Below are 22,356 nucleotides of genomic sequence, written 5' to 3'. Positions count from 1 at the left end.
AAACTTGTTTTGAGATAACTGAGGTTGAAATAAAAAGCAGGTGCTTTGCAAAGCTTTTATTGTGCCAACACTTCACCCATTTATTCAGTAGGCATCAGCTGCAAAGTCATCACCAGACAGCATCGCAGTTCTCTACCTACCTTCCACATAGCTTACTGGGCATACTTGGTGATTTTCTGTGCTGTGTGGTCAAGAAAGGAAATTCAATGCTGTTGGGTTTGTGCCATCAGTGTTCCAGTGCCTTCCAAAGAATTATTTGAGGTGTTTTGGGTGTTCACTTTTGGTACAATTTCCGCCTAAGGATTTTCGTTCCTATCCACTGCAGGCACTATTCATTTCAATGGAGGAAGGCAAATTTTCAGGTTGTTGTAGGCACATGCCAAGAATCCACAGCAAAAATTACAACCTGAATTATGCATTTTCTACTGAATCCTCAGGTATCCACATTTTGACTCGTGACTGCTTTCAGTCTCAGTTATGCTCATTTACCGATTCATATCATATGAAGTCATAATGTAAACAAATCAGCACATTTTAGACACTTTGAAGTACTCAAGCTTGGAAAACAAAACACACTCCCTGAGCCATATCAGAGCTACCATAAAATGTAATGGTGTTCAATTCAAAAATGATTTTCTCTGTTCATTTTGTATGCCTGGCTTCTATTTCTGTATATGATTTTTCAGGTCTCAGCAAATCATATTGCATCCACATTAAGAGACATTGCACCTTGTATACGAGGAATTTATTAGCTAGTGCTCTGGTTATGTCCACAAATGTCAATGTAGAACGTGAGTGGGATATCATTGTGCAACCCCGGAGGGTCTTGATAACGATTGCTTTTCTCAGCAGAAATACTTCATAGAAAATTCCAAGCACGTAGATGCAGCGTCTCAAGCTTAAACAAAATGGAACATCAAGCACAGGTAGTCTTTTGTTTTGGGGTTTTGTCTATTTTATGTTAAAGCACTATTCTCATGGGTAAACCCCAAGCAAGATCTTGCGATGCTTGTGGGTTTGTGCCATCACTGCCAACGGTGTCGCCATTATCTGTAAGCGGCAACAAGTCCCCCGTGTGCGTGCGTGCATGTGTGTGTGTGTGTGGGGGGGGGGGGGGGGCATCTTGCAAGGCAAACATAGAAAGTTTTTTCACTTTGACACATGCACACACATGCATGCACAGAGAAACAGTTAGTTGAATTCAGTGTTAATGCTTCTTTGAAACATTATTAGCCATGGTGGATGCCCATGCTAGAAAGCTACTTCATTCTTTTGAGTCTTTTGGGCGGTATGGCTGTGATAATGTATACAGCTTGCACAATAGACTTTTAAAATTATACTGGTTGTATTGAGAGGAAATGTAATGGAGTGGTCAAAAAGGTTTGTTATGTTCAAGATTAGTTCCTTTGTGCATGTGTGTGTGTTCATGTGTGACTTGGAAATAAGTGAAGGTGTACTTACCTAATAATAAGAAAGCAGTGGAAGCTTGTAGCTGCCAAATATTGATCATCATTGTGCATTTGTCCCTGCTATGAATGATGCATTTCCACTCGCATTGTCTTTATGCAGCAGACACAGTTGGTAGGCTGCAGCTATTTTACCTCAATGAACGGCTACATGACTTCCCCCCTGTGCAAGAGAGCCATACAGATGCTCCCTTGGATGACTTTGGGCTGCCTGAGAAGACAATGGACAATTTGGTCATTCTGTACAACCGAGTTCCCAAGACAGGCAGCACCAGCTTCATGGGTGTTGCATACGACTTGTGTGCTACCAACAAGTTTCACGTGCTCCATCTGAACACATCCAAGAACATGCATGTCATGTCGCTGCCTGATCAGGTAAGCAGGGATCATACCACTCAGCAGTTCTACAGGAGTGGAAAAGTGTGTTCTGAGTGTAGCAGGGCTGTCAGTGGTCAGTTGGAAAAACTTCAGTGCCAAAGGCGGTCACAGAAAAAACACGTGCTTGATACATACATTTGAATTGGCAAAGGGTGTATGAATCGAACTTTTTCAAAGCCGAACTGAACACAAATAGTGTGACTTTGTTACCTAATTAAATATAAATAATGTAGCTAAAAACTGAATCAAATAGGAATAGAATACTTTTGCAAATATGTGGTATGTGTGCAAATATTCGTTAAAAATGAATAATTGTGTGACGCATGAAAAAATTCCTTTTCGGTACTGGTGATGGTAGTGAATAAGCGAGCGCCACATTTAAGTAGATAACAGGGGCGAGAGCTATGCATGAGTCATGAATTTATTGGGAAAGCAGGGTTTGCTGACACTGCCTGAGCCCCGCTGCATTGTCCAATATTGGAGGCCATGTATGAGCGTTATGAGCACCGCCACATGAATGAACCTTATCATGTCACTGAACCCTCCTTTCCGCACACACTGATTGCAGTGGCTTGCTGTGTGGCATCAAAAATGCGTTATTTTATTTAATTCAGAGGATCTAATCAGGATGCTTTATTTGCTATTCGAAAGTTTCAAATATTTGCACATCCCTGAATCTGATTTTGTGTGTTTTGAACTTATCCATCTTTTGCACACATAAGCATTGCAAAGCAGGGCTGTGGCAGTAATGTTCGTGAGTGAGCGTACATTGCAAGTCAGCCGTGGATTGGATATAAGTTCACTATTGCAGTGCCGTGTGATATCTTGCTTGGGACTGTCGGAGGTGAAACTAACGTGTGCTATTACTTGTTGCTTTTGTGCCATCCACTGCATGGAGGCTTGTGCCATTTGTTTTAATTGGTTATTAACAGTGATGGTGCGAAAGGTAGAAGGGGTTGGCAGCCGCCACCCCAAAAATTTGCTGGTCTACACATAATTTGATGAGCACTTTGTTTAGACCTTGATGATGGTTTGTGGTTTATGGGGGTTGAACTTCCCGAAGCGACTCAGGCTATGAGGGATACCATAGTGAAGGGCTCCGGAAATTTTGACCACCTGAGTTTCTTTAACGTGCACTGACATCGCACAATACATGGGCCTCTAGCATTTCGCCTCCATTGAAATGCAACCGCCGCGGCCGGATCGAACCTGTGTCTTTCAGCTCGGTAGCCGAGCGCCATAACCACTGAGCCATCACGACGGTTGAGGCCCTTGATGTGTAGGTTTCCTGATAATGCAGCCCTTATGCAGCCCTCTCACTGCTTAGATCTAATGAAATTTTTATGAAAACCTCTTGCTACCACGTTTGTACATCTGATTTATTTTACCTTCATGAGTTCATGAGGATCGGTGCCACAAAGGCATCATGCATACCCAAACTATTACTCCCCCCCCCCCCCCCCCCCCCCCCACTCCACTTTTAAGAAACTCTGCGCCACCACAATATGGGTATGCTGGCGCCACCCTGGCTATTATTGCGGAAGCATTAGGTGGCTCGTCAACACGAAAACCCGGCATCGCTCAAAAAGTGGCGGCATTACAAAACCCTCGATTGGTTGAAACAGTGTGACTTCATCACAGGCAGGAAAATACTAATGGTTAACCAGTAATAGTTAGTACTAGTATCTACAACTGCACCAACCATAAAGGAATAGAGCAGAGTTAGAATAGAGTTTGATTATAATTGGAAATAGAATTGGAATAGAATTTGAATAGAATTGCAACGCTTTCGTATTACTCGCATGTAAGTTCCTTAAAGGGCCCCAGAAAGGGACTCTCAATAACGTTGCGATATTTCTGGGATGTTAAAAGATGCCACTTCATAATGATCCTCCAGCAAGAATTATTTTAATGCGTTTTGTGGAAGCTGAGTTATATGCAGACAAAATTTGAACTTCCGCATCTTCGCGCCTTTCCCTCTCCTCTTGCACGCCAAAATGGCGGCGCCCCTCCGCCGGTCCCCACCCACTCAACCTCTTCCCTACCTCTTCGCCGGCTGCGGCGCGCGCAGTGGCCGCGGCGCGCGCAGTGGCCGCGGCCGTGGTAGCGCGTGACGTCTGAAAGAATTTCGCGCTGTGAACCAATGATAACCTCCGGCTGCTGACGTCACTTGCACGATGTGTCGTCATATGCCAGGTTTCGCACGAAAGCCCGCACCGCACATCGCCACGAGGCGTGAAAGCGGGAATTTTCAAAATGTATTGTAAATTTCCCGCTCGCTTTTGAGGCCTCGTACGCGGAATGAACGCTTGGTGGCTTGTAATCTACATAGTGCAAGCATTTGAAAGCCAAGCTCAAATACCCCGTTCTGTGGTCTTTTAAGTGCCCCAGGTAATTTTTCCGCATGCCCAGACAGTGCCAGCTCATGCCACTTGTTTTTTTGAAGAGACCAGGGATGGAACTTCTGCACCATTTTCTTCATTCTATGCCATATGAGTTTCTTGGTGCCATGATGTGGTGTTATACTTAAATCACACCTAAAATAAGGTCCCCACAAAACCATGCGTCAAAACAAGGCAAGGTAAGGCCAAATCATAGTCTCTTGTGTTCCTCCATGAACATGTTTGACTTGGCTGTGGCCATTCTTTATGTGAATAAGCATGCCAGGTTTTTCCTTTTTGACACAGCTTCTCGACTCATGCACGCCTCATTTACGCTGCTCTCTCCCACACTCCACTGGCTGAAAACAAACAACCAGCTTGTACTTCGCCTGCGCATTTTGTGTTGGAGACATATGCAAGTGTCTGCTGTGAGCGCACATCTGCTGCTATGCATGTGCAGTTAGTGTCTCGCAGAACCATATTGCGTCTGCGATGTTCATGTACATGTGTTTTCAACTAGTTTTTGTGTAGCAGACAAAATTTTGAACAGTCCCAAAAGGGAGCCACTTCTCGTGAAAAAGGCGATTTCTGTCCATAGTAGTAGAGACGGTAGGTGTCTCTACACATGGAAATGCTCCAGAATTCAGGAAAAAAACTAGCAAGAGGTTGTTTTCCTGCTTCATTATTTTATCGAGACTTACAGCAGCAAAAAATGCTGAAATTATTTCATGGAGTGTCTTTGGTGATTTGGAAGCGTGAAGGGAGTTGTAGACCTCTCCACATGCAGCTCTGCCTGCCTGCCTTGCTTGTTTTGGTCATGATGGAGCAGTAATTTTGGATATTGGTCCTGGTGGTGCTCTAACCTCATCAGTAGGACCAATTCATTTTTCTTATATACGTGGCTTTCTCTCGCGTCACAGTGGCTGCATATCAAACACGCTTTTGTTAACTGTTGTTCTTCTGAAGTCTTGCCAATCATGTCTGCTTTTCCCAGAGCTCTCGGCCTGTAAAATATGACTGTTCTGTAACCGATTCCATCCCATTTTATTAATCTCCCGCCCTTTACCATTGGCTAAGTGACGCTCCGCACCGCATTCACTCTTCATTACTGGTTGAAACGTAGGGCATGGCGCTGCTTCAGCCTGTGGTGAAGAGCGGGAAATTAAAAAGTGGAATCGATTTGGGAAGGAATTTTTTTATTATACCGATCCCTGTACTTGGCCCACCTGTTTTTTTTTTACTTTTCATTATTTTTAAAATGAATTTTAAAAGGGCATAACATGAAAGTAAGGCTGCATGCAAAAAGTTGGGTTTCATACAATGTTATCTACTCTGGAGATGGCCAGATGAAATGGTGCAAGATTTGGTGGATGGCATTCAGTTACATAAACAACCATTTTCATGCCTGTTACCATAAAAAAAAAAGTTCATTTTCTAGCATACTGCTAAATTTGCTAGAATGAGTTGCTGAGCAATAATACTTCAGGCTGTTATTACCCCTGACTTACATTGGGATTGCATGTAACGGTCGTTGCTAATAATGGAGTGGCTAAATTACATTATCTTAAAGGGACACTGCGGCCAAATAGAAGTTTGCCTCTATCGATAGTGCTGTGATTAGAAGGCCCTATTAATTAGTCCTTCTAATCGCAGGGAGACAACTGTCACCGAAAATGGGCATTTTTTAGGCTAGAAAAGACGAAAAAATAGTTGCCATCACCGGCCAGTTTTGCAAGCAAAATTCATGCGTCGATACTGATTTTAGTGCATGGATCCCAAGGGTTGCGCCACAGTGCCATTCACTTAAAAATAGTGGTAACCCGTCCTTTTTGGTAAGGACGTCATAAGTTTGAATCGATTGGTAATAAGATGTTTAAATCCAATTTTCTTGGCAATAAACTCTTCTTTTGTAGTGGGACAAATGTCAGCATAGCAAGAAAGAGCCAGAGAATCAGTTTCTACTGAGAACAGTAATTGGATAGAGTTGTCTTCTGTGTTCCTTCAAATTATCGCTCTGCTGCTGTTAGGCAACACAACAATCCAAGCACATAATTCACTGTTTTCTCTATTTTTCAAATTGGCAGTCTAGTTTGAGGTACTTTTCTGGTATTAATGTCCAGAAACTTTAGCTGGTGCAAAACAAGGCAATGAGATTTATTTTTAACCAGTATGGCCCGGCATTCATTGCCAGTTTGATCAACTAGCAATTTGATCAGTTAGCAGTAGGACAGATAAATATAATTTTTTTGTTTTTTCAGTATAAAAATCATGTGCCTAAGTACTTCCTTTTTCCATGTACAGTGGTAGAGGGGAATAAAGTAGATGCATATGTTGCATAAGAAAATTGCATGGCTAAATTTGCAAATAAGATCACTTCGGTAACTGCATTATGTTTTGTGTTGTATTCCAAGCTGCACTATTTCTTAATTTCTTGTTTTGCACATTTGCATGTTTTAGTTTACGACTATTTTCCTCTTTCCTGCGTTCATTTCTCCAGTTGTGCTCTTTTTTTTTTTTTAATTTCCTGGTCATTGTATGAACTGTTGCAGCCTATCTTTGCTTTGTATTGCAAAGTGGGCTCCTTTCAGGTATAAATCTTTTTGTTTTATGTCTATATTTGTTATGAATTTCATTTTTTTTATGCTTTATTTCTTGATTTATATGTATGTGTGCTCCCATTCTGGTACTACTCTTAGTTTTTTAGTTAGCAGTAGGACAGATAAATAAGTAAACACAGTGTGCATCAGCACTGCATGCTTGCAGGAACCTCTTTGCACAGGTTTGTGCATGCCTGCATTTTTGGTTGTGCTTATAGTGATGAAATGCAGCTTTTGGAAATTCTCAGAAATAGATGACAGTTGATGTCATTATGGTAGAATGCTATGCACAAAGTAAAGCAGTGATAGAATCATAACCTTGGTGCATTCCCCTCTTAAATGCATTATGACCTTGAGGGTAGCATATACGCAAGTGCTTTTATTTTGCAAGAAAACTTGATAAAACTAGGAGAGGCCTCTTGTTATTTGATACATGGGAGTAGCCAATGATATTTAAACACACGGGCCCTAAGCTTCTTATTACCTGGGCTATGTCGTGTTCTGAGTGATCTATATGCGGTGTGATTTTGTCATATGGTATTTTTGCTTGATTTTCTTTTTCTTGCAGATTAGATTTGTGTACAACATTTCCCTGTGGCACTACATGAAGCCTGCTATTTACCATGGGCACATTGCATTTCTCAACTTTGCAAAGTGAGTGAGAGCAGTTCTGGGACCGGATAGTGTAACTTCATTATTCATCCCTGTGTTTCCTGTTGTGCATTGAGTGGCTGGCTCATGCCATGTTATCAGTCAGTGTGGTAAATGATAAAAATAGATTAAATCAAAATCGCTGTTAGATTCTGTCTCACTTCCGAACAAGCTGTCCTTTTTTCTGCTCTTTTATGCAACTATTCCGGTCACTACCCTTGCTTGGTGTGCTGGTGCTAGTTAATTTTGTAAAGTAGAGCACAGCAGAATTTTTTTAGCGTCAAACCATGATATGAAGCGTTCTTCCAGTAGCAATAGGTGCATTATCCTTAGTGCCTCCGGGTGCCCACCGGTGATACAGTGGGTACAAGCTTTCGCCTGACCTGTTGTTCAGCTTATCTTGCGTAAAAACGCTTGGGAAACACGTCTTTGACCCTACCTTGAATAGATGAAAAATACCGTGGGCCATGGCACTCTTTGGCCAAGCTGCTCTTGCACCAAAAAATCCATCATCAGCAGTAGCAACAGGTGCATTAACACCTACTCCGAATACTTGGTTACTGCTGTACAGCTTAAGCTATGACTTCTCCATGCATTTGTCAACATATATTTTTCCTGCATTACGTGATGAAGTGCACTGAAGTAGTGAGATTGATGTTCAATCATTCGTACTATGTGAAACCACACTTGTTTGTGCTATGATACAAATGCATCACTAGAGCGAAGACTGGAGTCTACATACGTGGTGCAATGCCTTATTGCAGTGTCAATCTAAGCGGACATTACTGCTTCGAGTTGTTTCACTGTCCAGTGTGAACGGTTCACAGAATGAATGTGGAAAAAAAGTATCCAAAAACCCCGTCTGAGGAGAGTGCATAAAATCTTTTAATCACTAAATTGTCTTGTTGTGAACACCTGAGCCAGTAATACACTTTTACATGCAGCAGAGAACCCACAATCACGCTCGAAAGTTGGCGAGCTCTTTCCAGCGACTTTTTGCTTTGAAACTCTTGCTTTCCTCCATGTTGCATTTCTGTGTATGTCGGTTAAGAGGTGGCGGTTGGTTAGATTCTTTCAGACATCACACAGCTACCATGGCCCGCGGCCAGTCAGCCATGTCTCTACAGTAGGTCAGGAAGCTCCTTCCCCCGGGGAATTCCCGCGTGCATCCACAGTCGGCAGTGGGGCTGAGTAGGTGCGGCCGGCAGAGCAGTGCTGACCTTTGAGCGTGCAAAAAGTGACGAGAGGAGAGTAAAAGGCATGAAGATGCTGAAATTAAAGTTTTGACTGTAGACAACTTGGCTTCTAACAAACGAATTAAAAAAAAAATTCTTGCTGGAGGATATTCGTGAAGTTGCATCCTTTAACATCCCAGGCATATTGCAACTTTATCTTATAAGAGCCCCTTTCATAGCCCTTTTAAGCTGAGTGCATCAGACCAGCAGAATTTATGAATCCCCGAAACATTTTTGTCAAGACTGTTTAATGTGAGGCTGTTTGGTCTTTCGTTGATGATGATAATCGATGAATTTCTGTAGTTCTTGACAGAATAAGGTGATGCAAAGTTTGAGTTTTGAGTTTGTTTCCCGCAGCAAGTACAGGGCATGTACGAGGTGTGGTGAGGGAGACGTGACAAAAGCTGTGTCAAGGCAGCTTTACTGGCCCCGTCTTCCCGTACAATATGGCAGCAAAAACACGACAGTTAGCAAGCATGGTACGTATATATAAAGGAAAAAATAATCAAGAGCGATAAGTTCACATCAGAAATAATATATGCATTGAGACGAATGGGATACAATGAACAATACATTCATGGAATTGCTGTTAGACCTTACATTACTCATTAATTTCTAATATTTGTTTCTTTGAAAGAATGTGCAGCTGTTCTTTGGTTAGCTGGTATTTGTTTAGTGTACGTGCCAGGCTATTTTTCAGCATTTGAAAGCCATAGTTGGTACTTGCTTGTGGAATGTGCCAATGTTCATGATGGCAGGTAGAACAAGATGACATATTGATCTGTAAGTTGGCAGCAGCCCGTAATGTTCTGTTTTTTTTTGTTGTTCTATTTAATGTGCGGGGTTATCTTTTCTTTGTAGGTACGGTGTCACCCAGAGGCCTATATACATCAACCTCATCAGACGTCCTCTGGACCGCCTTGTTTCCTACTTTTATTTCCTCAGGCATGGAGATGACTTCAGGCCTTATCTTGTTCGGCGGAGGCAGGGCAACAAAATGGTAAGTCAGATCTAAGGATCACTACGAATTTTTGCTGGCTGTTACAGGCTGCTTTTACAGAACAATTAAAAGGTACTGTCTGTTTGGAATGCAGCTTCCTAATAAATGCATCAGTTCGTATGGAAATAAAGACTGACTTTCATGAAAAGCTATATTTTAGCAAGACCTACAGGTTGAAGCCTTTCTTAACTCTAACTTTTTAAAATTCATAGGGTGCTATAAATGGGGGCTAAAAAGCCACCTGCTAGTATTCACCATCTGCTGATATTAAGAAATGCATTTTGGCTTTGAATGTGTAATAGTTTCAGTTTAAAGTTGCTACACGGAAACTGGCAAGCTGTAAATGCAGTGATCATAGCTTTGTGGCTAGTTTAGTGGCAGTTTTTTTAACTTGGGGACAGGGCACAAAGTAATTTACTGACTTTGGTGTGCCCTTGGGAAGTTGATATGTGCCACTTGCCTCATATTTGTATGCCGCACTTACTTCTCCTACCTGTTTGCTGCAAAAAGAGCATGTTACGCATGCCACTGGGTGATACAGGATTGCAGGTGAGGCTTCATGCTCTCCTCAGCCGAAAATCGCATCTTCAAAAATTTTGAACTCTGCTATGGCTATTTCTGATGACAAGCTACAAGCTTTTAATTACATTAGAGGCACTTAACTGTAATAATAGGTAAGTTCATTATGGGATATTAATTAACTAGTGCGCTTGTTACATGTCAGGTGTTTTCTAATGTCCGCCGCCAGTGAATATACTATCCCAAAGAAAACATATTTTTAAATCAAAATGCCTATTTTTAAATATTACTAAAACAGCCTTTGGTGGAATAATCTGTATAACCTGCAGAAAAGAGTTGTCGAGTACAAAAGTCTATTAACCACAAAAGCAGTGATGAACAAAAAAAAAAGAATTTCTTTAATTTAAAATTAGGAGGTACATCCTGCCTTTGCGTGTGTATCCACTGCAGGGAAACCAAAAATTCAAGCTAAGTGCTTAGGCCATCAAGAAATTTAATTTTTATGGCTCGTGGTTCGCAAACCTTTAGTCACCAGTGGTACTTCTAAAGCCATGATTATGTTATGACATTTCATTTTAAGCATTTTATGCTTTTTTGTGGTGAATGTTTGTTTATGCTTTACCACTATATTTTGTGACAGTGGGCTTGGGGATATGCCACTTTGTAGTATGATAGCCTTTGATAGGCGTATTGGAGTTATAGTGCTCCGTGAACTCGAGTGAGACTTGTACTTGTAGCTTGCAGGTGCAAGAGGGGTAACTGAGCTCATCAGCACTTCATTGGGAGGCCTTCCAAGATTTTTGTGGCCAAAAAGGAGATACATGTTTTAAAGCTTGCTGTTGGGGTGTTTGTTTGGTTTATCATGAACGGGGAAATACAGTGCAAAGAAACATGTGCAAGCGGAGAATGTCTCTGTCAGTCTCCTCTGATCTATGTCAGTCTCCCCTAGTTCATGTTTCTTTGCTCTATATTCCTCCGTTCGCATACATTTTTGTTTTGTTACAAACACATAGTGACAGTCAAAATGCCAAAATTTGTTCACTTATGTTTTAAGATGTGCATCGACATGCATCTTCATGCAGACTTTTGATGAATGCATCGCCACTAAAGGAGCTGACTGCGCTGAAGAACGGCTGTGGCTTCAAGTGCCATTCTTCTGTGGCCATGCTGCGAGATGCTGGTACGTGTTTGGCCAATCGTTCTGACCGATTCTTTGATTCATGGAGTCAATGTGTTCTTGTGGTGAAAGAGACAGGAAGCACGTGTTCGAGTTTCTGTTTGTGTTATGAAGAAAGCCCTTGAAGCAGGGCAAGTTTTGTTCCTGCTTTCATAGCCTTATAACTTTCCTTGGTAGGTGTAATACAGTCAAACCCCGCTACAATGAACGCCGCGGCTGCGAAATTTCTGCCACAACGACCCCCCCCCCCCCCCCCTCCCTCAATAAAGAATTTTCGGAGCGAAGTTTCATGTCAACGAAATTTTTCTGAGTAAGTGGCCGATTTTTTTTTTGCGCATCCACATATGCCTGTATATCATCAGGTTTCAACAAGAACGGCTGCCGAAGGCACTTTCAATAGCATAGCGGAAATTCTCTGCGGAATTGAATTAATAATGTGCAGACGTGCGCATAAATATGTGATGCGGCGCACGACTGCTTGCGACGGTTTTGCAGACGGTTCTGACTCCGCGCTTGCAAACTGCGGTCGTTAATGCAAGGCAGCTTTCGGTCGTTTTGCTGGTGAAGTCATAACGGAACAGTCATTTCAGTGGGAAGCTATCGTGTCAATGGAAACTGGCGAAAACGTTAAACATTTTACGAAAAGTAGTAGCAAGTTACAAAGTGCTTTCTCCAATGCTTCATTGCGGGGCACGATAGGCCTAGCAACGTTGAGCTAGCGGTGCACAGCATGCCGGTGAGCGGCACGCCGTTGCAAAAAGCCTGCCGCCGGCTAGGGTGCACTCTAGTCTCGCTTTTGAACTGCAGGCAAGTATCGTGATAACGTTTTATTTATTTATTTTTTCCTGTCTGGTGCATGTGGGCAATGACCTAGTGCAGGCACTGCACGTGATGGTGGCTTAGACGGAGACTCACAGAACGACACTCCACTGGTGTGTAGCATGCTTCACAAAATGTCTTTGAAGAATTGGAAGAACCGCATTTCAGGCACGTCATCTAAAGCATCGATTTTGATGTGCATGTGACCAGTACTCAACGCGCAGTGACGTGGGCGCACGCGCTTAGTCCATGCTGAAATGCATCCAGGCAGCGCTGTCTCAGTACGGGTTCTCGCAGGACGAAAGCAGGGATGCTGCTTTTAAAATGCGTGCGGAAAAAAATACTACTTTTGACAGCAAATGTAGCGGGTGCATTTATTACGCAAACACTTCCATTGTGTGAACTTTCCGGAGTACCAAGAAAATCGCACCATGGTGCCAGTTTCGAAACGACGAAAGACCGAAGCTGGTGTATTTTTGTAAAATAAATGTTGTTGATGCACAATCCAGTCCAGTCTGTCAATGTTCTGGATCGCTTTCACGACAACAGAGCTTCCGCTTCAATGAAATTCTTCGCGAGTCCTGTTAATTTCGTTGAAGTAGGTTTCGACTGTATATAAAAGAAGCCGTCGCACATTGGAACCAAAGAAAGCTTTAGTGAATATCATAGTCTCTTTATGGTGGTGTTGATCAGAGGGGGAAATTCACTGCATAATCATTTTAGATAGGAGATATTTTGCAGAGAGTGGAAGAAGAGGTGGCCAATCCAAGTGTCGCTAGTGTTATACAGACCCATGACCTCTGCATGCAGCCTGTGGTGGGCTACGAACCGAGCTATGATGGTGGCTTTCTCTCCTTCTGCTCTTGAAAGCCCTTTTATACTGCAAGTGCCACTAGAACATGGCCAAAGGGCTCACTGAAAGCGGCAGCTGTGTGAGAACCCTTGTATGGCATCAAGACTGCTAGAACTGACATTTGCTATGCTTTCAGCAAACAAGAATAGGGAGAGAAGGGCTCATAAAGATATCATACTTATGAAAAAAAGCCTATTTAAACTTTCTATGACGACATAGTGGATTGTTGTAATTTTTTACAGTGGTGTTGATTAGGGAGGGAAATTATCTTGTAATAATTTCAAAGAGATCGTTTTTCAGAAAGTAGATGAAAAGACAACTACATTCTGCCAGTAGGACCCAAATGTACAACCTTTATTTGTCATATGCAGTACTCTACCAACTGATGGTGTGTCCTGAACTTTCATGATTCAAACAAGAAAACTGTTGTTAGCGTACCTAAATCCTAGTTTCGCAATGCTGTCATTTGTAACATAGTATTGATAACGGCTAAAAAGTACGCAAATGTGAACATAATGAAGTATATAATGCACTAAAGTAAGAAAAATCTTGTATAGGAAAATATTGAGTAAGGCACATGTAATTAGTGCAAGCATCTATTAATCTTAAAAGTTTTGCAAGCATAAGCGCTTTAAAATAAAATGTATTGATTTGTTTACATATTGACTTTGACAGGATATTTTAATGAAAAATGAATCGGGAGAAGCATAATTAGAAATGTGAAAATAGTGTTGAGTCACAATGTGAATGTATGAGGACACCAAAGAGAATGCATAATCAATTATTGGAGAGGGTTGGAATCTTTTCCGTGCAATCCTGGCATGCTGCTTGCATAAATCTCAAACTACAGTAAAACTTCGTTTATACTTTCCCGGTTTATGCGATTTCCCAGTTCATACGCTCAAAATCGGAGGCATTAAAAATGTCCCACAGAGTTGCACTATATTTTTCCAGGTTAATATGTTCCCTGAGAATACGATTTCCCGGCTACTACATTTAAAATTTCGACAAATTGTGGTCGTATAATACGCTTATTAACCAACCACACTTGTGCAAACATACAAATGGGCCGAAAGAGAGGGCACGCGACATATTTTTTTTTTGCGACAGTCACTTGCCGTGGTGGCTTCTCTGCAGTGCCTCGATGAAACGAGGCGAAGCATCATTATTACCACCACCACCAAGAACAAAAAATAAAAACGGCGCGATAGCATTCGACCCGCCGCGGTGGCTCAGTGGTTAGGGCGCTCGACTATGGATCCGGAGTTCCCGGGTTCGAACCCGACCGCGGCGGCTGGGTTTTTATGGAGGAAAAACGCCAAGGCGCCCATGAGCTGTGCGATGTCAGTGCACGTTAAAGATCCCCAGGAGGTCGAAATTATTCCGGAGCCCTCCACTACGGCACCTCTTTCTTCCTTTCTTCTTTCACTTCCTCCTTTATCCCTTCCCTACGGCGTGGTTCAGGTGTCCAAGGATATATGAGACAGATACTGTGCCATTTCCTTTCCCCAAAAAACCAATTATTATATTATTATCATTCGCAACGGCTGTTTCTGTGGGGATGCGATATGAAGAGGAGAAATTCTGAGGTTCCTTAGCAGTGCATAAGGGGAAGGAGATGAAGTTTCTACGAACTACAGCGACGCGCTTATATACGAACGGGCCGAGTTAATTTTGAAATGGTGGTTGGTGGATGGATGATCAATCGATGTTAGTGACCGACAGATCGATGGTGTTCATCTTGAAGTCTTCTGATGGTTCGGTGATCCGGCGACACGTTATGGAACAGACTGGACAGTTTCTTCGGGACACTATCTCTTTATGACACGGGCGCTCACGGGCGACCTGCCCTTCGATCTCCCATTCGCGCCAAAACCTCGCCCTTAAATCCCTTCGCCCAGCATTCTGGGGACCCTTTTTGTAACCAATAGGAAATGTGCTTCTCAGAGCCAATCAAGGGAATTTCGTTCAAACTGAAGGAGCAAATAGCACGCCGGTGCTCACGTTGTTGTCTCGCAGGCACCGCGCGAATTCCACGAAGATGTGCATTTCCGCTTGGTTACAGCACAGAGACACAAAATCACTAAAAACGCCAGCGGAAGCTCAGGGAATCCGAACACACAGTCCGAACCGCGCACTGCCCTGGTCGCGCTCCCCCCTTGTGCTGCCCGCTCCGAGGCATCCGGCCCGTCCCGCGGCCGGTCCGCCGTTGAAAGCAATAAATTTACATGCGACCCCCTCTCAAAACACGAGGGGTCCGCGCGTCGGCTGCGTCTTGCAGCCCGAGTAACTTTACAAGGACGGGCCTCCTCACTGCCGGTTAACCGTCGTTGCCGCCATCTGCATGTTGGTGATCGACAGATCGATGGTGTTCATCTTGAAGTCTTCTGATGGTTCGGTGATCCGGCGACACGTTATGGAACAGACTGGACAGTTTCTTCGGGACACTATCTCTTTATTGCACGGGCGCTCACGGGTGACCTCCCCTCCGATCTCCCAGTTCGCGCCAAAAGCTCGCCCTTACATCCCTTCGCCCAGCATTCTGGGGACCCTTTTTGTAACCAATCGGAAATGAGCTTCTCAGAGCCAATCAGGAGAATTTCGTTCAAACTGAAGGAGCCAATAGCACGCCGGTGCTCACGTTGTTGTCTCGTGGGCACTGCGCGAATTCCACAAAGGTGCTGCGCATTTCTGCTTGGTTACAGCACAGAGACACAAAATCACTAAAAACGCCAGCGGAAGCTCAGGGAAACTGAACACCCAGTCCGAACCGCGCACTGCCCTGGTCGCGCTCCCCCCCTTGTGCTGCCCGCTCCGAGGCACCCGGCCCGCCCCGCGGTCCGCCGTTAAAAGCCATAAATTCACACGCGACCCCCTCTCGAAACCCCAGGGGTCCGCACTTCGGCCGCGTCTTGCGGCCCGAGCGCGACTTTACAAGGACGGGCCCCCTCACTGCCGGTTAACCGACGTTGCCGCCATCTGCCGCGTTTGTCTCAAAACAAATTCATTTCGGCGGCGCCTGGATGGAGGCTTCTCGAGGAGCCCCATAAACAGTTTACACACACAAACCAAGGGGGCCAAGCCACCGGCTTCGGGGTGCACGCACGATCGGTCCCTGAGCAACAGCCCGACAACTTAACTCCTCCTTACCGAGAATGTTGTGTGTACACTCGCTGTACTCACAACACTAAGCATGTTGCAACAATGAAAAAAAGTGTGGAGGGGCGTACGAAACAAGCCATGCGCAAAAGCACAGTGAAAATACACGCAACTGCCACATCTAACAAGAAAAAACGGCCGTGGCTTAGCTTGGTTAAGCCTGGTGATTGCGAAGCAATAGTGTGTTATTCTCGGATCAGCTGGTAGTATGGCTGGTGGTAGTCTTGGGTTATGCTAGTGTTACGGCTTACAGTGAATCATCTAAGAGGAAGTCATCCGTCGAATCCGTGTATGCCGACAAACATTTCCCTCACCAGCGTGCCCATTACAAAATCTTCCAGTATCAATTGGCCGACGGTGCGGTAACACTCCATTTTCTCCGCGTCGTAAGATATGTTCACTCGGTGCTTGCAGTAGCGTTCTTTAAAGTACGGTAGCGTTACGCCGTAATAAATGTTGGGGATTTCTCCTGTCTTTTCTTCGAATGCTCTTGTCTCTGCCAGGGTGTTTCTTCTGCACGCTGTTTTCTTCGCTTTTCGTTTTCCTTCTCTCGAAACGCACGTTCCTTCTCGAGCCGCTGCTGCCGCTGCTCCGGGGTTTCTTGGACACGCCTCTGCCGTTTAGTCGCGTTCCAGCGTTCTGAACTAGTAGAAGGAGACTCACTGTTGGGCAAACTCATAATTTCTTCCTTTGCTTCTGCTGTTTCCACAGAGGAGGTTGCACGTTGTCACCGAGCTGCATACTGGGCATGCCGCTTAGAAAGTCGTTCTTCTCGTTCTTCTTCCGTCTCCGTAGCTCGCTGATGCTTCCTCTTTGCATTCTGCTGAGCTGCCTTGTTCGTAGGCACCATCGTAACATCTGGCTGTATGACTGCCTTGGCGAGAGGAGCGGAGCTGTTTTATACAGCTGGTGTGACGTCACTCTGACCGTAGCGCCCCTGGTGAGAGGAGCGGGAGTTAGGCCGCCGTTGGTGGCTACCGCCTCGCCTCGCAACGGCGTGAGATGGGGCCCCGTTTTTACACAGCTGGTGTGACGTCACAACTACCGTAGCGCCCCTGGTGAGAGGAGCGGGAGTTAGGCCGCCGTTGGTGGCTACCGCCTCGCCTCGCGACGGCGTGAGATGGGGCCCTGTTTTTACACAGCTGGTGTGACGTCATGCAGCGAGGTCACGCTAAAGGTCAATGGTGCCTACCACCGCCTCGCCACGGAACGGGCTGAAGTGCGACCTAAAGTAGTATTGCTTCGCAATAAAACTCGCGTCTTAATGACAGTCTGGACTCTTCGTGCACACTCACACCCATCACGAGGACAATGCTAATGACAAATACTCTCAAACTTGTAACTAAGACAGCACATCATTCTCGGGGCACTTAAACATCTGTAATATGCAAACAAAGACAGTTCCGAGCAGTTTATACCACACTGTCCGTAATCACTGAAGCAGACAAGGTAAAATCGGCATAACTGCCGCACAAGAACATTCGGTCATGTCCATGTCTGTAGTCCCTGAACACTGAGTCCTTCCAACTCTGGATCCCCCACACCCACCTACTGCATCCGCGCTTACTCAAGCCTTTTGTTTCATCTCGAGACGTACTACCGCAGCCTACGATTCAGCGGCGTCCTCCTGGGTCGAACACTCGCACTCGCCGTCTACGACCGAATATCGGTGCGGCGCAGGCGGTCCGCGCAGTGACATTCCGTTTGCGCTGCTGTCTACCCAACTTACAACCCTCGTTGGCGGTCAGCGCACTCAGGCCACTTGCCATCACGATGGACAGAACCATGTTTTCTGAGGGCGTCTTCGTGCTTTGCGTGCTCAACTGTGGTAGCGTGTTTAAGTCAGATGCCAGCCCCTCGAGCTGCATAGGCAAGTCCACGCCAGGATCTTGCTGTGATTTGGGATGCTCCACAATTTTTCACCGCGTTTCTGTGCTCTGCTCACGGTAAATGACGCAGACACTGTCCCTACCAGCTGATCTGCTTTCGTATGGCAATCTCTCCGCCGGAGCACTGCCCATGCCTGTGTCCGCTGTCTCAGAGCCGCCTCTAGTCAGCTGCGACACCTGCGCCTCAAGCGATGCCGCTACCGCTGAGCTCGATGTTTCATCCGCGTCATTGGTGAAACACCCACGACGCACTGCTTCCACGTCGATGCGCAGAGAAAGTTCACACTGGGCACCTGCGCCTGGCGAGCCGCCCTTTTCCTCATGCTCATGAGGTTCAGCGCAAATGTCCGTCATGCCCTCACGTGCGTCGCCCACCGAATGGGTTTTATCGGCCTTCCCCTCCACGGGGCTCATCTCCAAGCCAGCAGGTAGGGACCGCTGTTCTCTTTCAACCTGGATTGCTGACTAAGCAGCATCCGGCAACTCAGCGCCAGCAATCTCTACATTGTTTGCCGGGACTTGCGCTTCGCTCGAAGCGCTTTCGATCCCTACCGGCTTCAAGCTGCAGCAACTAACCAGCTCCTCTGTTACACTGCTCAGAGATTCGTTGCCATCTCCTCTACCCGGAGGGGCCGATCGGCTTTGAGCTCGCTCTAGCGGTACCACCTCCTGCTGCACACTTCGCTCTTCCTGGAGAGATTCTTTCACCTGCCTGTACTTTTGTTCGGCTATCGCTAGTTCTCGTTCGAGAGATTCCAGGCTGACATCGTCCAGCTTATTTTCGAGGTAACTACCTCGTCCGGGCCATAGGGCGCGCCTGGCATAATGCCCACTCGAACACCTGAATGCGGCAGCGGTCTCTACATTGTTTGCCGGGACTTGCGCTTCGCTCGAAGTGCTCTCAATACCTACCGGCTTCAAGCTGCAGCAACCAACCACATCCTCTGTTACACTGCTCAGCGATTCGCTGCCATCTCCTCTACCCGGAGGGGGTGCTCGGCTCTGAGCTCTCTCTAGCGGTGCCGCCTCCTGCTGTGCACTTCGCTCTTTAAGGAGAGATTCTTTCAGCTGCCTGCACTCTTGTTCGGCTATCGCTAGTTCGCGCTCGAGAGATTCCAGACTGACATCGTCCAGCTCATTTTCAAGGTAACTACCTTGCCTGGACCCTAATGCACGCCTGGTGTAATGCCCACTCAAAACACCTGAATGCGGCCATCACACCCGTTGCTCTCTAACCCTGCGGCTTGAGCGCTACGGAGGCAAGCAAATGGGAAGGGGGACTCACTCTGCTGTCTCGTCACTGCCCATGGCTCCTGCGACCTCTCCGAACCTCTCAGTCAGATGCCGCCTCGTCCTTCCCAACGGCTGCAGCACTCTCTTGCTCGGAGGCCTCTCATTGCCTCCTCGTTGCTCCGCAGATTTGCAGCAGTCTTCGTCCAAGACTCTCCTCAACTGCTGTCCCCTCTTCGACTCCAACAGCTCCAGAGGCTTCGCACCAGAATGTCGCCTCTCTTCGCTCCCAACAGCCTCCGAAGCCCGTCCCCAGGAGCTCGCTTACTTCCTCCACAACGGCACCCCCTTGTCACGATGATCAGCCGCAGCGGCGGGGTCTCTCACCAAGGTGTCGCCCTTCGCTGGTGTCCCATAGTGCCCATGTCCGTGTCCGCTCCGCAGAAAGCCGCCGGAATCATTCTGTCGACTGCGCCAGTTAATTTTGAAATGTGGTTGGTGGATGGATGATCAATCGATGTTGGTGATCGACCGATCGATGGTGTTGATCTTGAAGTCTTCTGATGGTTCGGTGATCCGGCGACACGTTGCGGAACAGACTGGACAACTTCTTCGGGACACTATCTCTTTATTACACAGGCGATCACAGGCGACCTTCCCTTCGATCTCCCATTAGCTCCAAAAGCTCGCTCTTAAATCCCTTCGCCCAGCATTCTGGGGACCCTTTTTGTAACCAATAGGAAATGCGCTTCTCAGAGCCAATCAGGAGAATTTCGTTCAAACTGAAGGAGCCAATAGCACGCCGGCGCTCACGTTGTTGTTGTCTCGAGGGCACCGCGCGAATTCCACGAAGGTGTTGCGCATTTCCGCTTGGTTACAGCACACAGACACAAACGCACTAAAACCACCAGCGGAAGCTCAGGGAAACCGAACACCCAGTCCGAACCGCGCGCTGGCCTGGTCGCGCTCCCCTTTTCTGCTGCCCGCTCCAAGGCGTCCGGCCCGTCCCGCGGCTGGTCCGCCGTTGAAAGCAATAAATTTACATGCGACCCCCTCTCGAAACCCCAGGGCTCCGCGCGTCGGCTGCGTCTTGCGGCCCGAGTGTGACTTTACAAGGACGGGCCTCCTCACTGCCGGTTAACCGTCGTTGCCGCCGTCTGCTGCGTTTGTCTCAAAACAAACCCATTTCGGCGGCACCTGGATGGCGGCTTCTCGAGGAGCCCCAAAAACAGCTAACACACACAAACCAAGGGGGCCAAGCCACCGGCTTCGGGGTGCGCGCGTGATCGGTCCCTGAGTACCAGCCCGACAACTTAACTGGCCGGGTCTGGGAAACGCAGCTTAAAAAAGCAGAAACACTGCGGTGGCTTTTCCAGGGTACTTGGGTGCAAAAGGGCGAAGCATATGAAAATGACAAGGAAGAGATTTTGGTTACTTTCGTTACTGCCGTCGACGGATCGGATGCGTTACGAATTCCTTCCGCGCTAAAGACAGCGCGAACGCGGACTGAATTCAGCGAGCACTGGAATAGGATCTCTTCAGGTCTTATGCCAAGAAATGCCAATCGACATTTTTATAAGGTGAAATTGTCAATAAATGTCTTTTTACCTCATTCAAGAGCTGCATTTCTCAAAATCAGGCGGTTTGGATCATACGTTTTCCCGGATAATACTTTTTTCCCCGCAATTAAAAAAAAAATGTATGAATAAGGTTTTGCTGCATAAAAATTTTTTCTTCACTCGATTATTATTCGCAACTGAAGGGGATATACAAGTGTTTGTTTTGTGCCTAAATGCCTTGTGGTTGTTCTGAAAGTGGTGATACTCCAGGACTTTTTTACATTCTCCCCCTGCACATTCACACACTTTTTCCCATTTGTGTCCAAGGTTTGCTAAACCATCTGTTAAGAAGGCGTACCTCCTGGGAGTTGCGCCACACAGCACGAGCAGCCATAACTGCACCGTCTGTTAAAAATGGTTTGCTTTCGTGTTTTTCTTCATTGCAGGGAGCAAGTGAAAGTGGTACGGTGAAAGGTCAGGCAGATAAAAGGCGTGCTGTAATAGTGCAAAGCCTTAGGCATTGGTTGCTTCCAGTGAATGGCGCATTGTGTGGCAGGGTTGTCCTGAAGGAAAATGATGTCATGCTCCAGCTCTCCAGAATGTTCCTCCAAATGGTAGCCTTCAGCTCTTTTAAAAAGGTCTGAGCAATATTCGGCATTCATTGCCCAGTGTTTTAGGAGGTAATCCACCTTCAGAATTCCTCTAGTCTTACTAGATGGAGGCCATGACATTCTTGCAAATTTGTGCTTTAGGAATTTTTTTGATAGTGGGAAGTTGGAATGTTTTCCCTTTTTTGACTGGTGCTTCATTTTTGGGTCAGGATGGTGTTCCTATATTTAACCTTTGATGGGCAACTAACCAAAGCCTTCTGGCTGGTGCTGAGATGCTTCAAGTGAGCTGCAGCAATCACCAGCCATTGTTGCATATGTAGCACTGTCAGATTTTGTGGTGTCCATGTTGCAGAAACCTTCCTAGGGTACAGCTGAGACTGGGTAGTGACATGTACATGTGCATGTGACATTCCCACTTGTTTTGCTATTAATTCCTAGGTCACACAGTTATCTTGCATGGTGAGATTAGGGACATGGGCCACATTGTCTACCATCGATGCACTATCCGATCAATGGAACTAATGTTCATCTCTGATAGTCTGCCACCCTCTTTTCAATGCAGTAATCCACCCACCGGTTTGCTGTTGTGTAATGCAGGCCACAGTTTTGCTCGCAGTGTTTCTTGCATGTCTGCCTAGATCTCGTTCATTGTTAGTCTCTTACAGGGACCCTGAAATGCTTGTGATACTAATGGAACATATTTGTAGAGATGGTATTTATGAGTATTCGAGCCATATTTAAAGGCTCTTCATGTGGCCTGTAATTTACAAATAATCTTTAAAAAATCGCTGTTAGCAGCCGATTTGGGTGGCACCGCACCATGCATTCTTAG

General features: G+C 45.8%; 1 protein-coding gene across 1 annotated transcript in view; it reads left to right on the top strand.

Annotated features, from left to right (window-relative positions):
- The window catches only part of Hs2st (Heparan sulfate 2-O-sulfotransferase), a 41,440-nt gene that overhangs the window by 1,565 nt on the left and 17,519 nt on the right, over positions 1-22,356 (top strand). Inside the window, exons 2-5 of the mRNA XM_077650313.1 lie at positions 1,570-1,841; positions 7,391-7,476; positions 9,570-9,708; positions 11,310-11,407. Of these exons, the coding sequence (XP_077506439.1) occupies positions 1,570-1,841; positions 7,391-7,476; positions 9,570-9,708; positions 11,310-11,407 (595 nt within the window). The remainder of the gene's footprint in view (positions 1-1,569; positions 1,842-7,390; positions 7,477-9,569; positions 9,709-11,309; positions 11,408-22,356) is intronic.

The sequence above is a fragment of the Amblyomma americanum genome, chromosome 1, assembly GCF_052857255.1.
Source record: "Amblyomma americanum isolate KBUSLIRL-KWMA chromosome 1, ASM5285725v1, whole genome shotgun sequence".
NCBI classification, from domain to species: Eukaryota; Metazoa; Arthropoda; class Arachnida; order Ixodida; family Ixodidae; genus Amblyomma; species Amblyomma americanum.
Note: the sequence above shows the minus strand (reverse complement) of the source record. Positions and strands in the feature narration are given on the sequence as shown.